At 40.6% G+C, this 25,607-nt stretch overlaps 1 protein-coding gene and 1 long non-coding RNA gene across 2 annotated transcripts; both read right to left on the bottom strand.

The window, feature by feature from the left end:
* Positions 1 to 1,402: 1,402 nt before the first annotated feature.
* Positions 1,403 to 13,545, bottom strand: LOC105929828 (serine-threonine kinase receptor-associated protein). Its single transcript, XM_012867744.3, has 9 exons — positions 13,080 to 13,545; positions 11,309 to 11,444; positions 9,955 to 10,036; positions 9,590 to 9,662; positions 8,026 to 8,125; positions 6,677 to 6,814; positions 6,281 to 6,417; positions 4,263 to 4,412; positions 1,403 to 2,159 (listed from the first exon to the last, which is right to left on the bottom strand). Exons 1-9 carry the CDS (start codon positions 13,189 to 13,191, stop codon positions 2,098 to 2,100), a joined length of 990 nt encoding a protein of 329 aa, XP_012723198.1. The 5' UTR covers positions 13,192 to 13,545; the 3' UTR covers positions 1,403 to 2,097.
* Positions 13,546 to 18,161: 4,616 nt separating this feature from the next.
* Positions 18,162 to 19,153, bottom strand: LOC118566621. The gene is made up of 2 exons (XR_004933158.1): positions 18,380 to 19,153; positions 18,162 to 18,262 (listed from the first exon to the last, which is right to left on the bottom strand). It is a non-coding gene; the product is annotated as an uncharacterized LOC118566621 (long non-coding RNA).
* Between the last annotated feature and the right edge of the window lie 6,454 nt (positions 19,154 to 25,607).

The raw sequence follows: 25,607 nt of genomic DNA, 5'->3' as shown, positions 1-25,607 counted from the left end.
AACATATATATATAAATTTAATATGAACAACATGTAAAATATTTCAGCACCTAATTTCCTAGTAGTTGATAGTGTTAGTACATCCACTGACTGTAGAATTACCTGTGAAACGTTTTCACTCAGCCAGAAAACCGCTTGTTGTTGCAACCAAATCCTATGGGATTCTGTGAGAGTAGGGAGTAGCAAGATGGCGGCCAGTGACTTCAGTTTTTCGGCAAAATCAGCACTCCAGTATATAGCTCAGTGGTGGCATCCCATCACAGAACCACGCTGGAATCCACTGAGCTTCTGAGAGCAACCCCGTTCCTTCACCTAATGTTTGTAACAGTCTTCATGCCTGGTGCTTGGTTTGATACACCAATGAACATGGAAGAGACTGGAACAGCTGGTTTAGACGTGGATGGGTGAACAAATACCCCTGGCAACATACTGTCTATCCTCTAGTGAGAGTTTGCCAGTTAAAGTGCCCACGGCTGGTCAGAGGAGTTTTAGCCTGCATATGCAACACCTGGCAAAAAAAAGAATACGTAATGTTCTATTGCAGCTGGTTCATTCACAAGAAACGGGGAGAACAAGGGATCCGTCAGCTGGAAAGAATAAAACTCCAAGTAGATGGCTCTACGTGGAAGTGTAGCTAAAGACTAGTTGACGGAACATAAAATCCAGAAAGGGATGCAACATGCGTTGGCAGAAATGGACATCGATATTTTCAAGACAAATTAAGATTGACTCGGGATAGGTCAGAAAAGACAAACTAGAAGCATCCCCAACACCAAACATAAAACACAGTTGTAGTACTGTTGAGTTTTTTGGATTTCTTCCCCTTTGCACTACATATTAAAGCAACTGAATGGAGCATCCTCCAGGAGACTATATAGTTTTTTTTTTTTTGTCAGGGCTTTGTAGAACCATGGATCTTACCTTTTTGTCCAACTGTGCTCTAACAGACAGTTAAGATGATTTGATAAAAAGATCTCAGATTCTAAACGGTTCCCGCCACTGCATTTCAGCCTAATTAACCGCTACGCTGAAATTTGTCAAAGTTATGCTGAAATCAGACCGTTCTGCTCATTTTTAAAAGGAGCGTAACGGTCAGTACGACACGGATGTTTGAGAGCGACACAGAAAAGTCAATAATCCTGTTGAACGTGCATCAGCAAAAATATAAGCCTGGACATTAAAGCTAACGCTAGCTGTTATTAGCCTGACGAATGCTACGCTAAGGGAATACATCCACATCAGCCCGCACTCCGCTGTCCACCTTTACATTGAAATAAAATCCTGATTTGGACCCTGCTCATTTACAATAAAGAGAATAAAAATGTACCGGAAACCCTGGTATTTAACCGTTGACGATGTGTGTTAAAAATGGACAGATTAATAAAAACACCAAACACTGGGCTCTGTGCATTACTTAGAAATAAAACCAAAGTTAATTTATTTCACATTGGACACAACTGAAAAAGTAACATGGAAAATCCCGGTGACAATTCTTCCATTTCCATGTCCTCACAAAACAATATTTTCTTTTATTTTGGACACTTTTTTTCTTTTTTTATATGACTGAACCAGTAAAACACCAGCAAATACTCAAAGTCATCCTGTTGGGAGAAATGAAAGCACCTTGCCTTTAGCACAACCTGTGCAACTACTTCTGGTATTCCTGTAACTATGAACTGAAAACAAATGCTGTGGCCCAGCTTCTTAAAAGCTCAATAGAAAACCAAAAACTGAACCAAGCATCTTAACATTTGGGCTTTGCGCTGATACAAGGAATTTAAAAAGAAGTTGAGGTCTTCAGAACGTGGCTGATCAGAGAGAAAGCAGGCAGCAGGGAGCCTCGACTCACAGCTCTACTGTTTTCCTCTGCAGCCCAAACTGCCCTCGAAGGACTTTAAAAAGAAAAGGGTGTATGATAATTGGTCAATGACAAACAGAGCAGTCACAATACCAACATCAGTTCCTGGCTGATGGAGATGTTCTGGACTCTGTTTCTTGATATGGCCTGGTAAAAGACACTATAGCAACCCTTTCACGCTCATCTCCTCTTCGTTTCTCCTTTTCCTTAGCTGCTTCCAGAACACAGCCGCTCTGTCCTCAGGCTTTGATCTCAGGGGTGGAGCTGTACAGCTGCTCAGAGTTCTCTGTTCCCAGGTCCTCTGGAGACACAAAACAGCAACAGCCAACGTTACATCGACAAGAAATTCCCCATTCTGACATCATTACAGTCATCAAGATGCCAAAGATTACAGAGAAATGGTAGCACATATATTAAATCTATGTTTTCTCTTTCATACTTGATATCTTCATGGCAGTTTTTAAACAAGAATATCACCAATGGTCTTCTAGGATCATGCAGTCCAACTTAAAAATTACAGTGAGACAGTTCAGAGGATAATTTATAGTTTTCTTCCATTTACAGATAAAATATTTTAGAGCTAATAGGCTTAGAAAATATCTAAAGTATGAAACTAACAAATTTAAATCAGCCTCTTGTTTTCAAAGCACAACAGTCATTTAAAGCTTTTTTTGTGTCACATCATTACAGCTAATTTTAAACTTCTTTTTTTTTCCCCCACATCTGAGGATCCTTGTGACTGTGGCTCCAACCATAGACTGATTATGTGTGGCTGCATCATTTCTCCACTGCACTCGTGCAACAACCGCTTTGTGCTGAAGATTCAGAAAATCCAGCACAGGAGTTGCGGTTAAACAGGTCCTTGGAAAATGTAACTGCCATCAAGAGCAGTTATGTTGTTTAAGTTAATTTCATAGTTTAATTTGCAATAAATATGTTAAAAAACATTGTTGATTTAATAGAATTCGACAATTGAGGGTAAAAATGCACATTTGGAATATCTGTTAACTTTCCAGGATGTAACCAATGTTCAGTGTGTTGTTTCTGGTCGGATCGATAGTTCAAATAAACGCTAGATTCGGTAGAGGGCAGCACGCTGGATTTTTCCCTGTCCATGACGTTTGCAAGGAAGATTTTTGGGTTTGCACATTCCTGAAGAAGATGGTGCTGTAAGATGCATTTTTATTAACCCCTTCAACTTAATGCAGCCAATGAGGTAAACAAAGTTTATTTTGTGTTTCTATAAAGGAATATATTTGTTTGTGATGTTAAGTTAATTAGTCACATGTCTCTAAATGTTACACAAGGGTGTCAACCTACTAATTCAGGAAAGTTTATATTGTTGCAATTACTCATTGTTTATTCTCCATGAGAATGCCCTATTGTATGTTGATTATTCTATGTTTTTGAACAGTTCTCACGGCATCATCGATGACACCTGTGTCTGAATAAATGCCAGTAAACACAAAGAACGCCTTGTTTCCGTTATTCGAATTGGAGGGAGTTACAGAAAGATTATAGCTAAATCCTGCTAAATTTGACAACAGCACCATTTGCTGTTTGGTCTGAACCTGTAGTCAGTTAAATGAGTAGCAAGGGATTCTGGGTACTTCTCTGAGCAACAGCTTCTCTGCGTTGAGGGAACAACGCTATGAAGGTCTGGGGACAAATAATATTAATAAACTTCTGAGAGAGTAGAAAACTTAATGTAACTGTTGTTTGTATTTGATATTAGTGTCTTGACATTACTTTCACCACATTTTCAGCTTGTCCGTTTCATGTCTATATATTTCTTGGTGACTTATGTTCATGGCTAGCTATAAAAGTCCCGTGCTGTGGCTGCAGCAAGTGAACGTCGTCTCATCTTTTGTTTTGACTGCAGCGAAGTGTCAGGCTAAAAACCTTTTATACTGGTAATTTGATCTAGCTGATGAGATATGGCACTGTTGTAAAATACAAGTTGTTAGAAACTGATATTGTTATAAAGTGTTTTTAAGCGTTATAAAATGTAAAGGGGATTCTTGGTCATCCTCAGAGCAAGGTTTCACTGCATCAAGAGAAAAGTATTAACTTTGATTACCACTTTGGTAAAATAACCTAGTTTATTACTTCTCTGTCTTTGAAAGAGCAACAAAACAATTTGGGTATTTTTTTTTGTCAAAGTTTGTCTCCCCCCCCCCTCTAGATCACAGTCAATGTAAACAGAAGCAAGTTGCACATCCAAAACAACCAACCCCAGTAGAACATGTAACTGTGTAGCAAAAAAAGAAGCTGTATGACGGTATATGACACGAACAGAAGCCGAGGCAAGAGAATTGGCCTCGACGATATTTTCTTAATTCAAGGAATTGTTCCAGCCCTTCTGACGAGGTGAAAAAAAAAAAATGTTGAAAGTTGGAGTTACCGGGTAGAACACACTTCCACAGGCCATATGTTTTCCCCACCGCCGTCTGCCACAGTCGGAGCGTGCCGTCCTCAGAGCCACTGGCGTACAGCTCCCCATCAGGACTAAAGCGCACACAGTGCACCGGACCAAAGTGGCCTTTATAGGATTCTGCAGAGAGGAGGAGCAGTGAGGACATCAGATGAAGCTGGAAGCTTGGACTTTAGGGCTAATGTGATTAAAACACAGTTTAACATGTTAGGTATGTTGAAAACACTGGTGGCACCAGATTTGTTGGGAACATATGGAACAACGAGGGGTGTAAAAAACCTCTAACACGAACAAAATGGAACCTGTGGGACAAATAAGATTTAAACCAGCCTAGCGCTGCTACATGAATCCCTACAGCATGTATAGAATATTGTCTGTACAGGACAAGTACAGACAAGTCCGTTATCTGAGGCCATGGGAATATCATTAGTGACTTTAACTTGCTACATGATCTGCAAGAACTGAGAAATGTGTTCTTGTTTTCGAAGTGGCAAGGGAAAGAAAAAAAAAAGTTTGTTTTGGTTCTTCTACGTTCTGGTAGTAACCAGAACAAAGACAAAGACTGACAAACTGTAGCTATAGCCTCCATTAACCCACTCACCTGAAGTAGAAACAGAACTGTAAAAACCACTTTAGCACCACTGCTAATACAATATAATAATAATGTAATATATTTTATATTTCCTTTTCTATTTTTTGCTTTTATCTGAGGAGAAGTCAACCAGAACTTCATTTACTTTACTTTTTGAACCATGACAATTAAAGATTAATTCATTCTTAAGTAAAAGGTTTAATTACAGCTACTTTAAAAGCCTTTGGTACTAATTCATTTACTAAGGATAGATTAATCATGTCTAAAATTGGGGCATTAATCAAACTTCCTTAAATAACTTGGCTAGGATTGGGTCTCTCTCAGGTTTAACTCGGAAAACAACTGGATCAAAACACAAACAAAACACAAATCAGGTTTTACAGATACCGCAAATATTGTGTCTCTTACTGAAGACCTAGTTATGTTCTGGAGGATGGCAATAATTCTTCCTTTTTTAGGATTTTGTTGCAGTGGTGGCTTTATTTACAGTAATAGGACAGGAATTTGGTGCAGACTGTCAGGGACGGCCCAAAGGTCGGTAGTCAGACCCTGGACGGCTGCACTAACGACTAAAGCCGGACATATGTACGATTTTTTGGCCTTTTTGGGACGATTCTTCTGTCTTGCGAGAATGCTTTTGGATCAGGGCGAGTTTCAGCTGCATTGTGCGTCCTGTAGTATACAGGGGGTAACGAGACGGTCGGATGAAAATCAAACATGTTTGAAATTCAGTTGGCCCTCGTGAGTGATCGAGAGCGATCGTGAGCGCGTCCTGCTGCTGAAGCAGAGCTACGAGCCGATTTCCGCCAACCTCGCGCACTGCACATGTGTAAACAAGGGAAGTCTTCTTCTTCTTAGACAAAAACATAAGAGTGGAGAAGAGCATGGTGGCGGTACATCTGACATGGAGTCAAACTACAGAGAAGCAACTCTTAGAATTGCCAAGGCAGCATTCTTCTTCCAGTGAGCCTCATATTCAACAGTGAGCACTGACACTTCCATCTTTTTCTTCTTCTACTGTTTGTATTTGGATTCCGAACAGACGTCTGACAAGCGGCATCTCTCTACTGGGCTGAGTCCGACGTGTGGTTTTTGGACGTACGGTGTGAGCAGTCAGGTCGTGTCAGAGCATCAGGCTGCACAGTGTAAGAACAGAAATGGTGAGCAGAGAACTTTTACACCCCTGCGGTTTCATCGTACAGTTTGAGCTGTATAGGAGTGGAACGATTGAAAATATCATACAGTGAATGCCTGGCTTAATAGGTTTTATATATGGGGCGCCGAGTTTCAAAACAATCTGCATTATTGATAAGGTGATTGAACGTCCCTCTGTTCAATCACCTGAAGCCACTCGTCTGTGGGTAACAAACAGGCAATAAAAAGTTGCCGCTCTCACCTAACTCTTCCTTAGTGCTGTAGTCAAACTTGTAGAGCTTGAAGTCCTCACCACCAGCCACAAAGAAGTCCTTCTCTGGATGGAGGGAGGCCGAGTTGATGGTAGCTGGTGCCTCCACACTTTTAATCGGATCCAAGCTTAAAAAAAAAACAAATTGGATTCCATAGTAATCATGATAAGAGGGCCACCAATCAGCTGGGAAAATAATGTTTTACCTGAGTAAACATACATAAATACACACTGCGTTTAGAAATACATAAACGTATCGGTGCTACTTCTTAGAACCACACTGAGACAAAAGGCAGAATGAGCGTCAACACGTGGAAAGTGGCGCACATTTACCCAGCAGCACACGTGTGGAGCACTGAAGTGTTTGTGGTGCGAGGGTGGGACTACCTCAGAGCGTTGTAGAAAGCGATGGTCTTCCCGTACGTTATCACCAGTATCTCCCCATCGACAACATACTCCATGCTGCTCACAGACGCGTCAAATTTCAGAGTGTTCACCTCCTCCATGGATCTACTGTCCCAGAGCCTGGATAAAAACACACAGTTTACAGCTGTCCGCTAAAAGCAGCCGGTCTGCATGAGATTAAAGTCAGACTAGGGCTGGCTCGTTCAGAGCCTCACAATTCGATTCGATTTTGATTCTTTGGGTCAAGATTCGATATTGATTAATTTAAGTAGAATTAAACAGTTTTTATGGAGTACCTATCTTTACATTTTAGATATGTATTTACATTTTGTCCCTATGAACAGCCATAGTATACCAGTGCATGTATTATTTTTCAGCAAATAAAATCAATATGAGAACAAAAGTGAAAAGATGACAGTACTGTATTAACATTAAAGTGCACGTAAACCTAAATTATTCTCCCTCCCTCTTAGAAACTGGGATCATTCTCATAATGTTTGAACAATAAGATCTGAAAATAAAGCACTAGTGCAGTGATACTTGTGATGAATATGGAGAGCAAATGTTAAAATAAAGAATTGTCATAACAAATATTGGTATATATCAGTTACATGTGGTGATTTTTATTCTCAGATGGTCAATATAATATACAGCAACATACAGTATATAGCCTTAAAGGTAAGCTATAACAAAGCCACAGTTTGTTTCCTGGCAACAAAAACTTAATTTAAACCTGATAAAATAAAGAAGTGGAATAATAAACCAACATTATTCACTCCATGAGTAACCTTTGCAGCAACCGACTGTTTTCTGCAGCACCATCTATAATCTTATCACTATGCAGCATTTTATCATACTGTATTTTTCAGACCATAAGGCGCACTAAATATTCTTCCCAAGTGTGTAATATCACTCCACCCCTTCACGTACACAGCTCTCTGTTTGACTACACTGCGCTGTTTCTAACATAAGGCCAAAATAAATGTAACTTTTATATTGAATTACCTCACTTTATTTAATAAAGTAATACTTATTTAATAATTTATTGTTGCTAGGGCGTACTCAGGGCTGCCTAAAGGCTCCCACATACTCAGGCATACTGTAAGCTTGGTGGACTTCACACTGACTTTCACGGACGTTTACGTACGCCGGAGTATGCAGGAAAAATACTGTATTTATCTTTAGTAGAAGCCCGAGTTGTTCAAATGTGTTGCTGCACTTTCCTTACGAGGTTTCTTTGTATTTCTCTTTTTTTTTTTTTCTTCAGCATCAGCACCACTTCGTGATTAATGCAGGAAAAGTAGTTCCCAGGAGAAGCAAAAAATACCAACCTGACAGTTTTATCATCAGCAGCAGAGAGGATCTGACTGTCGTTGTTGCACCACAGAGATTTCTTTATGGCTGAGCTGTGACCTGCAATCTCCTGAGGGGCTGCAACACACACAAGCAGTAGAGTCAACGATCAGCTAGGGCAACACCGCTGCTACTGCCTGCATGAAGCAGTGGCTGTCCTTAGCTGTGTTTCAGGTACAGGATGTTTCTGGACAGACACGAGCGCAGTTTCAAGGCCGTAACGCACACATTAGGGTTTACATCTCATATATTATTCTTTATACTTATGGTATTCAAACTATTCTAAGAAAACAGTTTGTCATTTGGATTGAGATACAAAGGCAGTGAAGTCCCCAAACCTTTTCATACTCATGTGTTTTGTTTTTGTCTATTGAAAAAAGTTGACATTTCAGTTAAAGGGAAGGATTTATTAGCCTGGGACTTGTGCTGAGCGTGGGCTTTTATCCTGTTCCATCAGCCGTGGCTTCTTTACAGCGTCTGACACTAAACTTGGAACAAAAGCCTTTGTTTAGAACAATCTAAACTTATCCTTCCTACAAAAGCCTTTTTATCTCACCTATAAGCTGACTGTCATATATACAAATACTGCCAGCTTGTAAAAATGTAAGCAGTTTGTTTTCTTCATTAACTTCTAAATTTTCACTCAGTACATCGTCACTCTTCATGTTATATTATCTAACTCAAGGGTTCTCAAACTTTTCGTGGCCAGGGACCCTTAGCAGCGATAACATTTTTCCTAGAACCCCTTTAGATTCATCATGTTCATAGTATTTTTTAAAAAAGCCTTTCGTACTGTTAAATACGTTAGGAATTCATTTTTTTTTAAATATCTAAATCCTCATTCTCCATAAAGCCAAACTTCACGCAACTGTTGTCATACTTCCTAATTTTAGCTGATTTGGCTTTTATCTTACTTGATGAAGTGGACGGAGTTAAATATTTGTCCAGTGTGTTACTCAGCTCAACCCTGACGCATCCTCAGCAGTGCCTCCTCAGGCCCACCCCCCAACCCGTGGTTCGCGGACCCCCGGGGGTCCCAGTTTGAGGGCCGCTGATCTAACAAACCTAACATGTATACCGTTTTGTCAAACCTCTAACAAAAGAAAAGAAATTTAAAATGGCTACATAACAAGAGAGGTGGACAATACAAGCAAAGGGATTAACAGGCGATAACTATGTCGTTATAAAGACATTTCAAAATAAAAGCACTTCCTGTTTCATTCATGCAGAAATCTCACATTAACAGATGGAACCAATTTCTATTTTTACTTTGAACACAGCCCATAGGAAATATGGCTACAACTCTATCTAAGTATTACACTTCAGTTTTTAAATATTTATTTCTATAGTGGGAAGCTTTAAAACGGACCCTGGGAATAAGGACAGAAGGAAGGAAACAATCAAGCTTAATTTAATCTAAAAATTATTTATGCTAACAAAACCCACATCAGCCAAAACAGGAATAAAGAACCCAACCTCTGCCGCGTTACCTAGAAGCCAGGCAGTACGTCTCCCTGCTTGTGGAAGTGGACGCTGACTTACCAGCTTCAGGTTTGCTGAGATCGTAGATACGCAGCAGCTTGTCATTTCCTCCAGTCAGCAGCAAATTGCTGTCCTGGAGAACACAGGCAGCTAGTTAGTGCAGGCTTACGCAGCGGTTCACCCCAGATGCAATTAGAAACAGTATAAAGAGAACAATCATCGAGCTGAAAATTATTTAAAAAAGACATTCTATGGTCTTCAGAAAGCCTGGAATAGTAAGGATGAAGCCCCCTTTCAAAAAGGTCACAGGAAATCCTACATTTTTACATTTGTACAGTGCAGCCCTTCTGTTAAAGTCTGGATTAAAAACAAGCAGACGTATTGGAAGACGCAGTGAAAGGACAGCGGCGCAGAACTGAACCAACCTGAGTAAAGCTGACAGACTTGACGATGTGTTTGTGTGCCAGTGAGAGGACCTCGTCTCCGCTTACAGAATCCCACACCTTCCTGCAAAACCACACAGGAGGGTTTAATCTGACAGCTGGGTGGCTACCAAGATTCCCCTCAAAAGAAAAAAACCCTAAACGTAAATGTGGCGGTCCGAGCATCCGATTTACACGTTATCGTCGCTCGTTAAGCGAAGGCCTGAGTTGTACGATTCATCCAATTATTACTACAGAGACAAGTCCAGAAAGCGCACCTAAAGAGTTTCAAACTTTCAGTAAAATATTCTGTGGACTGACGAGACCAAAGCTGAGCTGTTCAGAAGGTGCGTGTCCCGTTATATCTGTCGTATGAGTCAGAGCACATTTGAGAAAAAGAATATAGCAACAGAGAAACATGGTGGTGGGATGTCTGGGGCTGTTTCGCTGCTGCAGGACCTGGAAGACTTTGTGATAGCCGGATCTATGCATTTTGGAGTGGCCTAGTCAAAGTCCTGGCCTGAATTGAGATGCGACATGATCTTAAAAAAGGCCGTTCATTCTGGAAAAGCCTCCAATGTGGCTGAATTACAACAATTCTGCGAAGATGAGTGAGACAAAATTCCTCCACAGCGCTGGAAAAGACTCGCTGCATGTTAGCGCAAGCGAGATTGCCGTTGTTTCCACTATGATGGCCCAACCAGTTATGAGGTTTGGGGGGGGGGCGATCAACTTTTCCCCACAAGGTCATGTAGGTCTGGATTATTTTTCTGCCTTGATAATAAAAACATTCATTTAAAAACTGCATTTTCTGTGTACTCGTGTGGTCTGAGCCCGAATTCCCCCATTGTGGGACAATAAAAGTATTTCTTGTGTTTTTTAAATGTTTTTGATGCTGTGAAACACGCAAGTGTGACAAATAAGCAAAAACGTAAGAAATCAGGAACGGGGGCAAAAACTTTTTTCACACCACCGTGGCTCCATTTCCCAGTTTTTCTGGACTGAGTTCATGGGGAAATCTCCACAGCATAACGCTTGGACAGCTGAGCTCCGCAGCTCCTCCAAAGAAACCTTGGGCCTTCCTGATTAACGCTCTCTTTGATCAGCCAGTAAATAAAGTCTTTTTTTAACCGTCTTATAACTGCTAAAATTAAGTGCAAATAAAAGAGATGAAATAACACAAAATAAAACCGGGGAAAAAAAAAAGATTCACCAGATAGCCTGTTTAAATAAAGTTTCTAACTGCATTTTGAACGAGGCCACAAAACCGACATTGTACAAGCGCCTCAGAAGAAATCTCCCCCTGGGCCCAGGCGGTTGGGAATCGGCTGCACAGGATCCTGTTGGAACCACTCACGCTGTGAAATCTGCAGCGGCAGTGGCCGCCTTGGTGGCGTCCGTGTTCAGAGTGGCTCCCCAGACAGCGCCTTTGTGACCCAGAAACGTTCCGATCCAGTCCCCTGTGTCTCCCTGGCGCAACATGGGCTTGCCATCTGAAGGAGAGAAAAGAGACGAGAACAGCCTTAGATCACAGCTTTATCAACCGGGATTAGACTTAGGCTGGATCCTCTTCCTTGGCCCTCATTCTTAGTAGTTAACACGATGATTCTGCTCTTATAATGTAGTGGGAGGCCCGTCCTTTAAAGCCCGACACTCTTTGAAATGAAGGAGTAGAAGAAAATGTAATTAGATGCACCTAACCTAATGAGAAACTGCAGCAAAATGTCCACATTTACACACTTCAGCATAATGACCAATCAATAATATCCTGAAGGTATATCAGAAGAATTACAGTCAGCCATTTCTGAACAACTGTGGATACACAGTACTAGGAACGCATGATATGTTGCAAATGCATTATTATTGCCATATGGCAAAGAGCTGCTTGGACTGCTGTAAATATCAGCGAGCTGCACCAGAACGCCGTATCTGGGCTGTCTATACCAGTGGCATTAGTGGCGATGCTTCCTGTGCTGCATGCAGTAGGAAAAGGTTTTCTGAGGACATTAAGATGTTGTGGAAAAGTCATCAAGAGGCTAAAATCGAGTTGTTTGACTTTCAAGATGTAGCCGGGTGCAGTTTTTTTCCCCCCCTCAATAAAGCTATGTGTTGTGGCCTTTTATGTCACATTTGTGTAGATCATAAAATCTATCAATTTAGTTTTTTCTCTGGACAGAATATACTTAAATTCGTATGGAACCAAAATCTGTCATTTTTTTGTTTAGAATTGTTTAGATTATTTTGGTCATTTTTACACCCTCCCATGAATTAAAGTGACTAAGAACATGCCGGCGGACGTGATGGAAATGGCTTTAATTTGTCAAATGTCTAGCGTGACAGCCGGAGGTTTTCTAAAAAATTTAACACTTTTCTGAACTTGTAACATCAGATTAACCTAACTTCTGTTTTTATTTAAGTCATCGTTTGTCCATATTTCTGCAGGGGGAAAAAAAAAAACTAACTTTTATTTATTTTCCAAACAATCAAGTCAGAAGTGCGTTTAAGAAGCAAACCACCTGTTGCTACCCCCAGACTTTCTAGGCAAATTTTAGTTTTGGAATTTGGGGGGGGGGCACAACACTTTGTTTTTGTTATTTTTCAAAGATGGTAATACTAATGACATAATTTTTTTGTCCAATAGCTGCACAGACTACTCACTACTAAGTTTTCCTGAATTTACGCAGCCCTACTCTGAATAATTTTCCTGAACTACATTAATATACCATTAAACTTATAATTTGGAGATGCACCACTCAAACAAACGATAATTGCCGTTTCCCCACTTAAACGTGAAATAAATTTAAAACTAAAGTCCCACCATTTCCACCAAGTTGTGGATATACTGACCCGTGTATAAAAGGGGATCATCCTGTCACTCCCTGTTTTTTTACGTATTTATTTATTCATTTATTTAAAAACCTTACAGAACCCTAGGACAAGAACCAGAACTCCAGATGGAGCAGATTGTTGAAGCAAAGCCCCGGGAACCAGTTGGAAAGTTCAACCCCGACCTGCATCAGGTGTCAGCGCCGCACAACTCAAACTAAGACTGGGATACTTGGCTTCCCTCCCCTCCGAGGGAACAAGATAACAGTTTAGCTAGCTGGAGCTCTTTTAAGAAGCCTCACCTTTGCAGGCGCTGATGAGGAAGTATCCATAGGGGGTAATCCCACTGAAGGCCAGGTCAACCACAGGCCGGGTGTGCCCGGAGCAGGTAAGCGGCGTCTGCCTCATCGCCATGGTCTCCCAGCCGGACCGAAGAAAGCTCGCTCAGGAACGGGGAGGAGGAAACGGTCAGACGTGGCTAACGAGCTAGCTAGCTAGCAAGTTAGGTAGGTAGGCTAACGGGCGAGGAGTACACGACTACTAGACAGCGACGGAGTTGTTGGTAAATCTCTGCTGACAGCCGCTGGAGGGTCAAGCTACGAGTAGTTGAGGGTTAAGGATTGATTAATTCAAACGCAGAGTCTCTTTCCCAGCCAAGGAATGACTACCGTGCTACTAGCTACAACATTGCAACTAACTAGCAACGTGCAACGCGGCGACGCTCCAGTAGGGATGATATAGCAGCCCGTTATGGCAAGCCGTAAACGCCAATAATCGCCCGTACAATAACGCGCGGTTCCAACCCGTATTTTACGCGAGCGCGCGTTTTTTACGTCACCGCGCGTTCTGGCTGGAAACGCGCGGTGACGTAAAAAACGCGCGCTCGCGGCGTTTTTTGCATATTATATCATCAGGAGGTTGTCTTTTATGTGCTCAGCCACTGGATTTAAAGGTGTTTTACCCAATAAGAACACTGCAGCACCAGACACAACCAGGAGATCCATGATTGCTGGGGAAAGGCAGAAAGTAGATGCACCTTCCTTTCTGATCCTGTCTAAAATTCCTGCTTAGTTCATTAATAAAGTCTGATATTACAAAAAACTCACTCTGCTTGTTCTCCCTACTTATGCCCTTGGTGCAGAAGATAAATGAAATCTTTAACAGAAATGTTATTATTAATTCTGAAAATATTATGTGAATAAAAATAAAAAGCATACAGAAAATGCAGCTTTATTAAGTGACCTGTTTTTTTTTTATTTAGCTTTTAATTTCTTTTCAACATTTAGTTCTACTACTTGGCTTGTGCTTTGGTAGTTTCATGTTTAAAATGACAAAAGAAATATGAAAGAGCTTATGGTCGTCAAGTTGTAGTTACTCTCATATGACAGCAGATGGCAGTGAAAGCCCAAATTCATGAGATAAAATGTTTGAAGTCAATTTTTAAACGTCTGTCTACCACTTTTTTGTGATTAGAATCATCAGTGGCCGATCTAAACATATTAAATTTCTTAAATTAGTTGGAAATTGTATTTTTTGAATATCAGCAAGCCATACAGTATTTGGTGTGATAATTTAATTCAGGATTCTGGCTTCTGGAGCTTTGTTAGACCAACTTACAGTCTGTAAAATTAGGTTATAATACAAACAGTAGTACTGGGGCATTTAAAGAAAGACACGAAGATAATAAAACAGTACATACAGACAAAAAATAATTAAGCATAAGCGTCACATACCGTCACAGGAAGCAAAGGAGCTGCTGAAGTTCAGGAAGAAGTGGAGCTGTGCTTATATCCTGTTTGGGACAAGAAAATAGGTTGTGGTGATGTGAAAATGGTAAATGGCTTGTACTTGTATAACGCTTTTAACTAGTCTTGATGACCTCCAAAGCGCTTTACACTACAGTCTTAGTCATTCACCCATTCACACCCTGACAGTGGTGAGCTATGTAAGTAGCTACAGCTGCCCTGTTAGCAGGCTGACAGAGGTGAGGTTGCCATACACCGGCACCACCCGGCCCTCAGACCACCGCCAGCAGGCAACGCAGGTAAAGTGTCTTGTCTTGGCCAAGGACACAACGACAGAGACAGTCAGAGCAAGGGATCGAATTGGCAACCCACCAATTGCAAGACGAACCCCCAAACCTCTGTGCCACCGTCGCCCCACGGTGAAAAGGTGTTAAACATGTTCAAAAAACCACAGACTTGGAAATCCCCTTGACAAGAATGCAAGTGATTGTGTGTGTAGTACAGCATGAGCATGTATAAACTTACAAAAAGTGTGTATAACTACATTATGTGTACGTGTATGGTAGTAGTTGATGTGCAAGTATACTGTTTGCCCGTAAAAGGTGAGCTAACTCCGGTCAGTGAGTCAGCTAACATGAGATGCTCTCTGGTTTCTTCAAGGCCTTCTGTGTCTGAAGAGCCATCAGCCCCGGTATCCAGAGGTCTGGATAAAATAAGAGGAGAAGAGGATATATTATGTGCAGAACAGAAATTTTTAAAACACAAGAAAAAAATACAACTAAACTGCCTCTTCATTGTGCCACAGCTAGGGAAGTGCAGTGAAACTCATGTTCAGTGCAGAGACACAGAGAGAGGTTATATCCTCAGACAACTCAAACCTGAGTATATAGCCACTCTGTTTCACATAGCATACTTTGCACACTACATTACTCAATATGTTAGTTTATCACTTAAATCATGTCAACGGTTCATCACTTGAACTTTATTAATACTCTTCTAAGTAAATTTTTATCCCTTTTTGTCAACCGTTCTTTCCATCAGTGTTCCTATTTTCCTCCACTCTCATTTAATCTTCTGTCTTCCTATCTTCTTCCTCTCTCCTCTTGTATCAATCTTACACTATTCTAAAACAGAGACATTATATAATTAAAATCAATTTCAAAAACATTAGAATGTACAACATGAAAACTTCCAATTAATTATTATTATTATTATTATTATTATTAGTAGTAGTAGTAGTAGTAGTAGTATTATTAGTAGTATTAGTATTATTATCTCATCTAATTAAACACTAAAAATGCTAATTACCACAATATTTGGAGCTACAAGCAAAAACAACATTATAAATGAACATTAAACAGGTGGTTATCTCTTCCTCCATCATTCTCAGATCATGCAGATCTTGTCTCATTCAGTTACTGACTCCTATTTTTTCATGAGGAACTTTCATATATCCGAACTGAGCAGTAGAAAAGCACACCTAAAACTGGAAGTCTATGCTCATAAATCACAACCATAATTCAGCAAAAGAACTTGTAATAACTCTACTTATAATATCTATCTGAAATATAAACTAAAGGTCACCAATCAGTTCTAAAACATCTTTAGATGAACCCTTGTTTATCCCTGGAGAACCACCGTACCAGATTAGCGCCTGTAGATATTAATACCGGCCTGCTCCTGCTTAGCTCTAAAAGGCCCATTCTTACCCCGGTTTAAGATTTGACAATAAATGAGGAAACATTGATCAGAGGTAAAACATTGTAATATGCATATTTAATTCATAGAAATTAAATATGGAGACAGAGTTTACATTACCATTCTGTAGTTTTCATTACAAGCTGACATCCTGTTTCATGGCGATGCAAAGATTCTGTCTAACTTTTCCTAGTCTGAATACATTTTTTAAAGGCCACTCTGCTTTTCCTCAGCAACCCCAACTAAGATATATTTTTTTATTCTCAACACGCCTTACAAGGAGTTTTCATTCTTTCTGTTACATTTTATCTGAGTGTCTTTTACTCATGCTAGCAGCAACTCATGGTCTTTTCTTACTTTTTATTGATTATTTTTAACCTGGACACAAACCAAACATTTGTCACAGGATCAGCCTGATCCAAAATAAAATGAATAATTTACCACACCTACCGTAACACATGGCAGCTCCCCATCAGTTGCCACAGGTTGTGACATCGAGGCCGGTTCTCAATTCACGAGTCAAGTCCGGTCTTGGCAAGAAGAACACTGGTTGGACTTGACGAGAACGCAAGCACGCGGCACGTATTGTGTATTGGAACAGAAGTATACTCGTGTACTCGTGACGTCAACACACCCACAGTTCTTGAGCATTTCTTTGACATTCAAAACTATTTATACACTACACCATCATATCTTATTGAAAACATTTTTTTTTAATAAATTTCGAAAAAGTCTAAAAAATATCTAAAAAAATTACAGAACTGTGAGTATAAAACCAGCAATAGCGGGAATTTCTTTGTTGGGAGTTGTAATTGTTGTAGTTGTAGAGGCGATTTAAAAAATCTGCACTTTGTAGAAGCAAAATGAGCAATACGAGCAATATTGCTGTTGCTTCGGTTGTTGGTCAGCTTTACCAGCAGGCTGAAGAGGAGGTGGCACAGCAGAGGGGGCAAATCCGAGCAAGGAGAAGATTGGTGCGGCAGAGGAGGCTCAGAAGGCAGGCTTTGCTCACCCGTCTATTGCCAGCTGGTAGGCATTTTAAGATTGACAGCCTATTTCCTACTTTTATCTTTAAAAAAAAACATTGAGGATGGTATTAAACACCTGATCTTGTTGAAATTGTGACTATTTTTCTATAAATAATTAAAATGAAAACCCAATTTTAACATTAGTAACAGTATGACAGTAGGGTTAAGCTACTTTATTGCACCTACTGACCTTCACAGCATTGATCATTAAGAAAGGAAAAAAAACATATTTGTATGTCTGCCCACCTTTACAGTGATTAATCTATAAATTATGCGCAGTTAGTTCAGCCCATTTTTTCAGTGAAATGGTAAAAATACCAGAAAAGGGAAGCCATTTGTTACATTTACTATACAACACTATATATTTTACATTTTCTTTCTTGAGAACTATAATAATCTGCATGTTAAGCAGGTATAGTTTTATGCTGTGAAAAGGTGAGAATTAAAAAAAACAATTATGGTAACATTTGGCATTTTTTATTTTCAGGAAGAAACAGAAACAAAATATGTGAGGATAAAAACCTCTGTGCCGATCCTCCAAATATTTTTTAATGAAGGAGACCTGAAACCAGCCTTCTAGCTAAACAGGGCAACCATCGCCCTCCTCTTTCAGCTGTTGCCCATCCAGAAGGTCCATGGATGGCCACAGGAGATAGAGGTGCTGCTGACCCTCTACTGGCTGGCCTGTGGTGCATCCTATAGGGAAACAGCTTGCCAGTAAGATCTCTTACCTTCTTGTCCTTAAATAGAGCCAACAATGACATACAATTGATAAATAGATTATATTAATTGGATAGAAGATTAAGACATATCAGCATATTACCTAAATTACAAGTTAATTTTATATTTGGTACAGGTCAAGTGGAGGCACGCTACAACAGGTGTAGCTCTCGTCACGACAGACACGGATCGGTTTCTCTTTAACTGGCATTTATTTCGTCCTTTCTCTCATGTCGTTTAACATGACACTCCATTTGCACGCTTAATGGCGTTTATACTTTCATGCCGTGAGAACTGTACAGACACAAATATATAAATCAGCTCAAACAAACAGTGTCCAAGTACAAATAAGAGCAGAATGCTGCGCTGCACAAGTATAAACAAATGCATCACTTAAACAAATAATAATACCTCATTAGCCGCTTGTCATGAAGAGAGGTTCTTGACACGCTTGGATCAGGCTTTGCAATCTAGTTTCAGAGTGTAGCATCGATTAATTTACCCTAGTGGTACACAAGTACAAACATTGGTTCCTGGCTGAAACATAACAGCGCTGATAAAACAAACTTATAAAAACATTATGAAATTAACCCATGTTTAATCTTAAAACACACACATGAGTTTACTCATTTAAAGTTTTTACCTAAACTATTTAACATAAATTATGAATGATTCATTTTAACATGAATTCAACAGCACTTACACTCCCACCAAATCACTCATTAACTTGAATTGAGAGATTTCTAAGACAAACCTTGAGTGAGTGTAGAAAAGTGAATGTGTATGTATGAATGTGAAGTTATGTGTATAACTTATTTGGCTTCTATTAAGGTAACTACTTTGTGGATGGGCCTCTCAAGGTAAGTAGCTCTGGTATGTAGTTTTCCTTTCTCAAATGTGGTGTCACTGACAAGTAGCTTCAGCTTTCTCACCATGCCGTCTGTGCTGGGCTGAACTTCTACGACTTTGCCAAGCTTCCATTCGTTTCTTGGTGAGTTGTCATCTTGCAGGATCACTATATCATTTACTTGTGAGTTTCGTGATTGTCTTTGCCACTTCTGCCTTAGTTGGAGATTTAGTAAATATTCACGCTTCCATCTTTGCCAGAATTCATTGGCTAGAAACTGCACTCTTCTCCACCTTTTACTCAGATAAAGGTCTTCTGCACAGAACTTTCCAGGTGGAGGCAGGATAACTGCTGACTTCATGGTCAATATATGATTTGGTGTGAGAGGTTCTGGACCGGTTGGATCATGAAGATGTTCAACACTCAGAGGCCTGCTGTTGATTATAGCCATTGTTTCATATAGAAAGGTCCTCAAAGTTGTGGTATCAAGTGTGCTTGCAGATTTGTCGAGCATGGCTGTCAGGATGCTTCGAATCGTTCGGATTTGACGTTCCCATACGCCGCCCATATGACTCGCTGATGGAACGTTCATCACAAATTCACAGCCAATCTTTCTTTGTTGTTCTTGATCCATTCCTTTTAATAACTCAGAAAACACTCTCCTGGCACCCACAAAATTTGTTCCCTGATCGCTTCTCAGTTGGCACACAGGTCCTCTGATGGCGATGAATGTTCTTAGTGCATTCATGAAAGCATCTGTAGTTAAGTCATCTAGTAACTCTATGTGAACCGCTCTGCAACACAAACAGGTAAACAACCCGTATCGTTTCAATTCCTTTCTTCCCTCCTTCACAATAAAGGGACCAAAGCAATCTAGACCACAATAAGTGAAGGGAGGAGAGGTCTTGGTTTTTTCTTTCGGCAGATCTGACATTTGTTGAACCTCAGTTTTTGGAACTGATTGCCACGTGATATTAGACTGATAGCTAATGACGTTTCTTTCAAAATAAGTCTGCAGAAGTCATTAGTTAGTAAGGAAATAACCCATAGTATTTACTTGTTCTGTGTTGTTTTTTTAGTGTTATTCTTAGTGGTTAAAAGTGATGCAAGACTGTTGTCGAGATGTGATGAACTGTTTTTCTTTATTCTGTAATTGTCATGGTTTTCAGATGATGAGCCCACATGCAGATACGATCGGGAAGCAAAGCACAGTTTTAAGATGTTTATTTAGGAAGAGGCAGATATAATCGACGGGACTACGGGCAACTCGGCAAGGTCAGAAGGTCACGACTGGAAAGACTGTAAAGATAAGAGTAAGTGACTTTGGAAAGTGAACCAGGAGAACTACTAGAAACTGCGCTGCTTACCATAAAGCTGGGCGGACCTAACCGGGGAGAAGTAGCGCCGAGGGAACTCTGTGATCCTACCCCTGTTGGTGTTTGACGGCTAGTGGCTGATGAGGGATCCAGAGCAAGCCTCCACGGAAGTGGGTGACAGATGGATTGACCAGAGTGAAGGAAGAACCAGTAGAATCCGGGAGGGGGAATCTAAGGCCCCGCTGGGTAACATCCAGGGAGTATGAGGGGTGAGCCAGAGCAAAATCTGAAGGTCTGATTCTTCGGACAAGACGTCAAGACAGGTGAGTGCATCCAAGCATCGAAAACTGTGACAAAAACAGGGAGATCCAAAATTAGTCAAAGTTCAAAGACGAAAAAACTCACAAGCAGGTTTCCAGGAGTTGGGTCACAGGCCACATCGTACCACGACTGGTTAAGGCTCTGGCGTCTTCCATTTGTCAGCGCTCTGCTTAAGAAGCCAGAGGAAGCCGCCTGCAACGAGCTGCAGGTGTGGACCACGCCCCCTCAGCCAACTAGACACACCTGAGGAGTAGAGTAAGAGCAGGACAACACAGAGAACCCTGACAGTAATATTTTACAATGTTTTCTGGGATGCCACTCTTAGTTGTTAAATGTAATGTACGTCGGTTAATGGATGTGATGACCCGTTTGTTTATGTACTTGCTGATGTTTTTATAGTGACAATGGAGCCCAGGAAGAATAGTCCTTACTGTGGTAGGGGCTAATGGGGATCATTAAATAAAATAAAATTATTATTATTATTTATTATTTTTTATTTTTTTGGTGAAACGTGACATGGGCAACCAGCCACTGAAAAGCCTAGTGTTATAAGATTGACGAAGGGAAAGTCAGTTGAGCAATCGGAAGTTCAGAATCCAATATGGCCACCGCTGGCGTATTAAACATTGTGAAAGCTATTTTTTTATCACTTCTGATGTTTTTTTTCTCTGTCTCTCATTTAACCAATGGCATACATAGTGCTGTGCAACCACTATTTGTTGACAGGATCCTTTAGGGTTTTCAATGCATAAATTCAAGATAAACACATTGTTATAGTCTTGTATTGCTAATCATAGTGCCACCGTAACAAGCAGATCCGCAGATTTTCCATTAGGCAAACTGAACACGCTCATTCAGCTGTGATGTCTTTCCCTGGTCTGAACTCTGACTTCTGAAGCAAATTTAAAAAAATCACAAGGTCCAGTCCACACTAACATGGATATATTGCAACAGCAATCACTTTCCTCTATGCTTGTAAACTCTGTCTGTAGACGAAGCTTTTGCAGTGAAATAGTGTTTAATTGTAGAGATTTTTAAAACTGTTTGTTGCGTATTCCAGCGATGTGTAATCAGGGTAGAAAGTGCTTCCCTTGTCTTCCCTAGGGTATTAAGAAATCTTGATTTTTAATATACAGCAAGGCCAGACGCATTGGAGGAGGACTCAAGCTGTTCCACCATGGATGGGAAGAGAAATGGTGTAGGAGTTATTCTGATGGAGGACTTTGTCAGGAATGTTCTGGAGGTAAAAATGTGTGGGATAAGGTGATGAGTCTGAAGATGAAGGTGTCATGTTAGTCGCTATGCCCCACAGCTGGGGTGTGAGTTAGAGGAGGAGACATTCTGGAATCGGTTAGATGATGTGATGAAGAACAACTCCAGAGGTGAGAGAGCACATCTAACATCCGCACATAAGTCTAAAACTTGATATTGATAACTTGATAAGTGAAAATATGTTGTGGAGAGAAACATAAGTCTTTATCAAATAAAGTATAAAATGTATTATCACAAAAGCAAGCTGATTAATGGCCGAAAATGGTTTAGTAATGAATAGTCAATTTAATGTCTGTCCTTGTTTTTTTCTTTTGTCATTATTAGGGTGTGAAAGATATTATATCCCGCTTTGCTTTTTGTTGCGCTATATAATATAATACGATTGTCAGGATTGTGTGGAGTTGGAACCTGAATTCAGCCGCACACAGAGCTTTGCTTTAAGAGTTTTATTGTACCGGACTGGAGCAGGAGGGCTTCGGGACAGGACCCGAGCAGAACTTGGAGCACTGGGGTAGCAGAAAATCAGCAGCACAGCAGAGAGCTACTTGGAGTGTTGGAGCGCTGGGGTAGCAGGATATCCAACAGCAGAGAGATTACTTGGAGCGCTGGAGTAGCAGAAGATTGTTAAGAAAATATCCCAGGCTTAAGGTAGGTCCGCCCCCCCTCCCCCGTTGCTGGGTAGGATAACACATGGAAGGGGTGGGTCAGAAAGAGAGTTCCTTTGTACGAAACAGATTCCCCCTCCTCCTAAGAAAACATGGGAGGGTCTTACCCTTAAAAAGATGCATTCAGAGTCGTGTAAGACAGACAGAATCCTACATTGCGCTGTGAAATCATCTTATAATGGTAATGTAATACTCTGTCTCCATATTTAATTTCTAATAAATGAAATATGCATATTGCAATGTTTTACCTATTGATCAACGTATTCCTTATTTACTGCCAAATCTGGAACCGGGGTAAGATGGGCCTTCAGAGATATGCAGCAACTGGCCGGCTCTTAATACTAAAAAGATCCAGCAGCAGAGAGATTACTTGGAGCGCTGGAGTAGCAAAAGATCCAGCAGCAGAGAGATTACTTGGAGCGCGCTGGAGCGCTGAAGTTGCAGGTAAGCCGGCAGCACAGCAGTGTGGTACTTGAAACGCTGTGAGGGCTGCAGTAGGGAAAGGTTGACGAGGGAGAACGGGGTTTGGATGAAGAAAATCCGGCGGGGAAGAGCAGACTGAGGGGGGTTTAAGTAGAGGTGTTGGCAGGTGCACTGAATCCAGGCATAATTAGGAACAGCAGGTGGAACCAATGAGGAGGTGGAGTGAGAGCTGGGCTGCATGAGAGGTGGAAAATGCTGACAAGTTCATGAGTGAGACAGGCAGGCCAAAACTGCATCATGACAATAATATAATATAATATAATATATAATATAATATAATATAATATAATATAATATAATATAATATAATATAATATAATATAATATAATAATAAATACCCATACAATAAATCTCACTATTATTAAAAACTTAATTTATTTCAGTAACTCGACTCACTAAGTGAAACACATATAGATTAATTACAGACTGATGTTTTAAAGGCTTTATTTCTGTTAATAATTCTGTTAATATCCATGTACAACAAACAAAAACATTTAAAGTATTAATTCAGATAAATAAAAACATCCTTACAAAAACGTGGGCTTAATGAAAACGATGTTTAATAGCTGCTTAACGGTTATTTATTTTGACAAATGAGCCTGGAATGCATATTCTAATTTATTGAATTTGACTGTATTAACCTAATCCATGGGTCTGCAAGCTTTAAAGTCCAAAGAGACATTTCTGCCCTCGGTTCTGTTAAATAAAACTTGTCAAGAGTCACAAATGTTACATGTCCTTTCTTTCAAAAAGAAAAAAAAGACTACCTGCAGCAGCCATGCTGAACAAAAAATATAAACGCAGCACTTTTATTTTTGCTCCCATTTTTCATGAGCTGAATTCAAAGATGTAACGTTTTTCCCATATAAACAAAGTAGACCAATTTGTCTCAAATATTGTTCACAAATCTGTCTAAATCTGTGTTAGTAAGCACTTCTCCGTATCAAGAGGCTGATTAGGCAGCATGATTATTGCCTCAGACTGGCCACTATCAAAGGCCACGATTAATTGGAGGAGGGTGGAATGGAACCAGTCGGTATCTGGTGTGACCACCATTTGCCTCGACACATCTCCTTCGCATAGAGTGGATCGGGTTGTTGTCTGTGGCCTGTGGAACGCCGATCAACTCCTTTTCAATGCCTGTATGAAGCTGCTGGTTATTGGCAGGAAACGGAACACAGCGCCCATCCACAGCATCCCAGACATGCTCAATGGGTGACATGTCTAGTGAGTATGCTGGCCATACAGGAACTTTGATGTTTTCAGCTTCCGGGAATCATGCAGAGATCCTGGAAACATGGGGGCGTGCATTCTCATGCTGCAGCACGAGGTGATGGTTGTGGATCTCGTCACGGTACCCCAGTGCATTCAAAGTGCCATCAATAAATTACACCTGTGTTCATTTCTATAACACGACCACACGGCATCACACACGCCGCCTGCCATCTGCCCTGAGCAGCGCAAACCAGGATTCATCTGTGAGGAGAGCACCTCTCCAACGTACCAGACGCCACCGAATGTGAGCATTTGCCCGCTCAAGTCGGTTACGAGGACCAACTGCAGTCAGGCCGAGACCCCGATGAGGACGGCGAGCATGCCGATGAGCTTCCTGGAGACGGTTCCTGACAGTTTGTGCAGAAAATCTTTGGTTATGCAAGTGGATTACTGCAGCAGCTGTTCGTGTGGCTGGTCTCAGACGATTTTGGAGGGGAACGTCCTGGATGTGGAGGTCCTGGGGCGCTGTGGGTTTACATGTGGTCTGCGGTTGTGAGGCCGGTCGGATGCACTGCCTAAGGTAGAGTAATGAACATTCAGATCATGACCAGCAGCTCCGGTCGACATGCGACTCTGCGCTCAGCATGCTAATTTCAGGCTCCCTCAAACCATCTGTGGCATTGTGCTGTGCGATGAAATGACACATTTCAGGCTGGCCATTTATTGTGGCCAGCCTGGGGTACACTTGTGCAATATTCATGCTGTGTAATCAGCATCTTGATATGTCAGCCTGTGAAGCGGGATGGATTATGTGGGCAAAGGAAAAAGACGCACTAACACAGATTTGTGAACAATATGGATGAGAAATAGGTCTAATGCGTAAAATCTCCAAAGCTTTACAGGTTACAGCATGTCTCCCTTCTGAATCACATGTGTGGTCTTTGCATGTAGCTCCACCCTCCTAGTAATTAAGACATCCACCCCTCTCTGCTTTGAACTATAGATTAAATAATAAATAATTATGAATAAGAATGAGGAAATTCTGGTATACTTAGTGCATTAGGCCCAAATTTGGATATGTGAGTGTCCCGAAGCAAGACGTTTGCGTGACGTTTTTCTAGTTGATCTATGATTTTAGGATTTTAACATCATCAAATTTTACGCACATTTCATGTGACATAGTATCTAATACATAGACATTCATAGGCATTGTTTCATAAAGCAAAACCAATTGAAACTCTTCTGTGTTAATGAGAGCCAAAGGACAAAGGTCATCAGTGAAATTGATAATTTTATGATAGAAAAGACAATTTCTTTAAATCTATTTGACAAAGCTGCATCCGGCGCTCTGCTCAACAGGCATAAATGTTTCAAATCCCTATTGGTGAAAAAGTTACATAAAATCTTTTGTTCCAGGTAGATTTTATGAAGCCAAAGTATTCAGATGATAGATAAAAGGGGTCCGTGGCATACTTTGCTTAAAAGAAAAATAGCAACGACAACAACAAGAACAAGAGAC

The sequence above is a fragment of the Fundulus heteroclitus genome, chromosome 17, assembly GCF_011125445.2.
Source record: "Fundulus heteroclitus isolate FHET01 chromosome 17, MU-UCD_Fhet_4.1, whole genome shotgun sequence".
NCBI classification, from domain to species: Eukaryota; Metazoa; Chordata; class Actinopteri; order Cyprinodontiformes; family Fundulidae; genus Fundulus; species Fundulus heteroclitus.
Note: the sequence above shows the minus strand (reverse complement) of the source record. Positions and strands in the feature narration are given on the sequence as shown.

Excerpts from the sequence above, each read along its gene's own strand:
- LOC105929828 (XM_012867744.3), bottom strand. The coding sequence starts at position 13,191 with ATGGCGATGAGGCAGACGCCGCTTACCTGCTCCGGGCACACCCGGCCT. Across the intron at positions 11,445-13,079 it reads CCTCATCAGCGCCTGCAAAG|ATGGCAAGCCCATGTTGCGC; the intron begins GTGAGGCTTCTT and ends TCTCTCCTTCAG. Across the intron at positions 2,160-4,262 it reads GTGGAAGTGTGTTCTACCCG|AGGACCTGGGAACAGAGAAC; the intron begins GTAACTCCAACT and ends TTGTGTCTCCAG.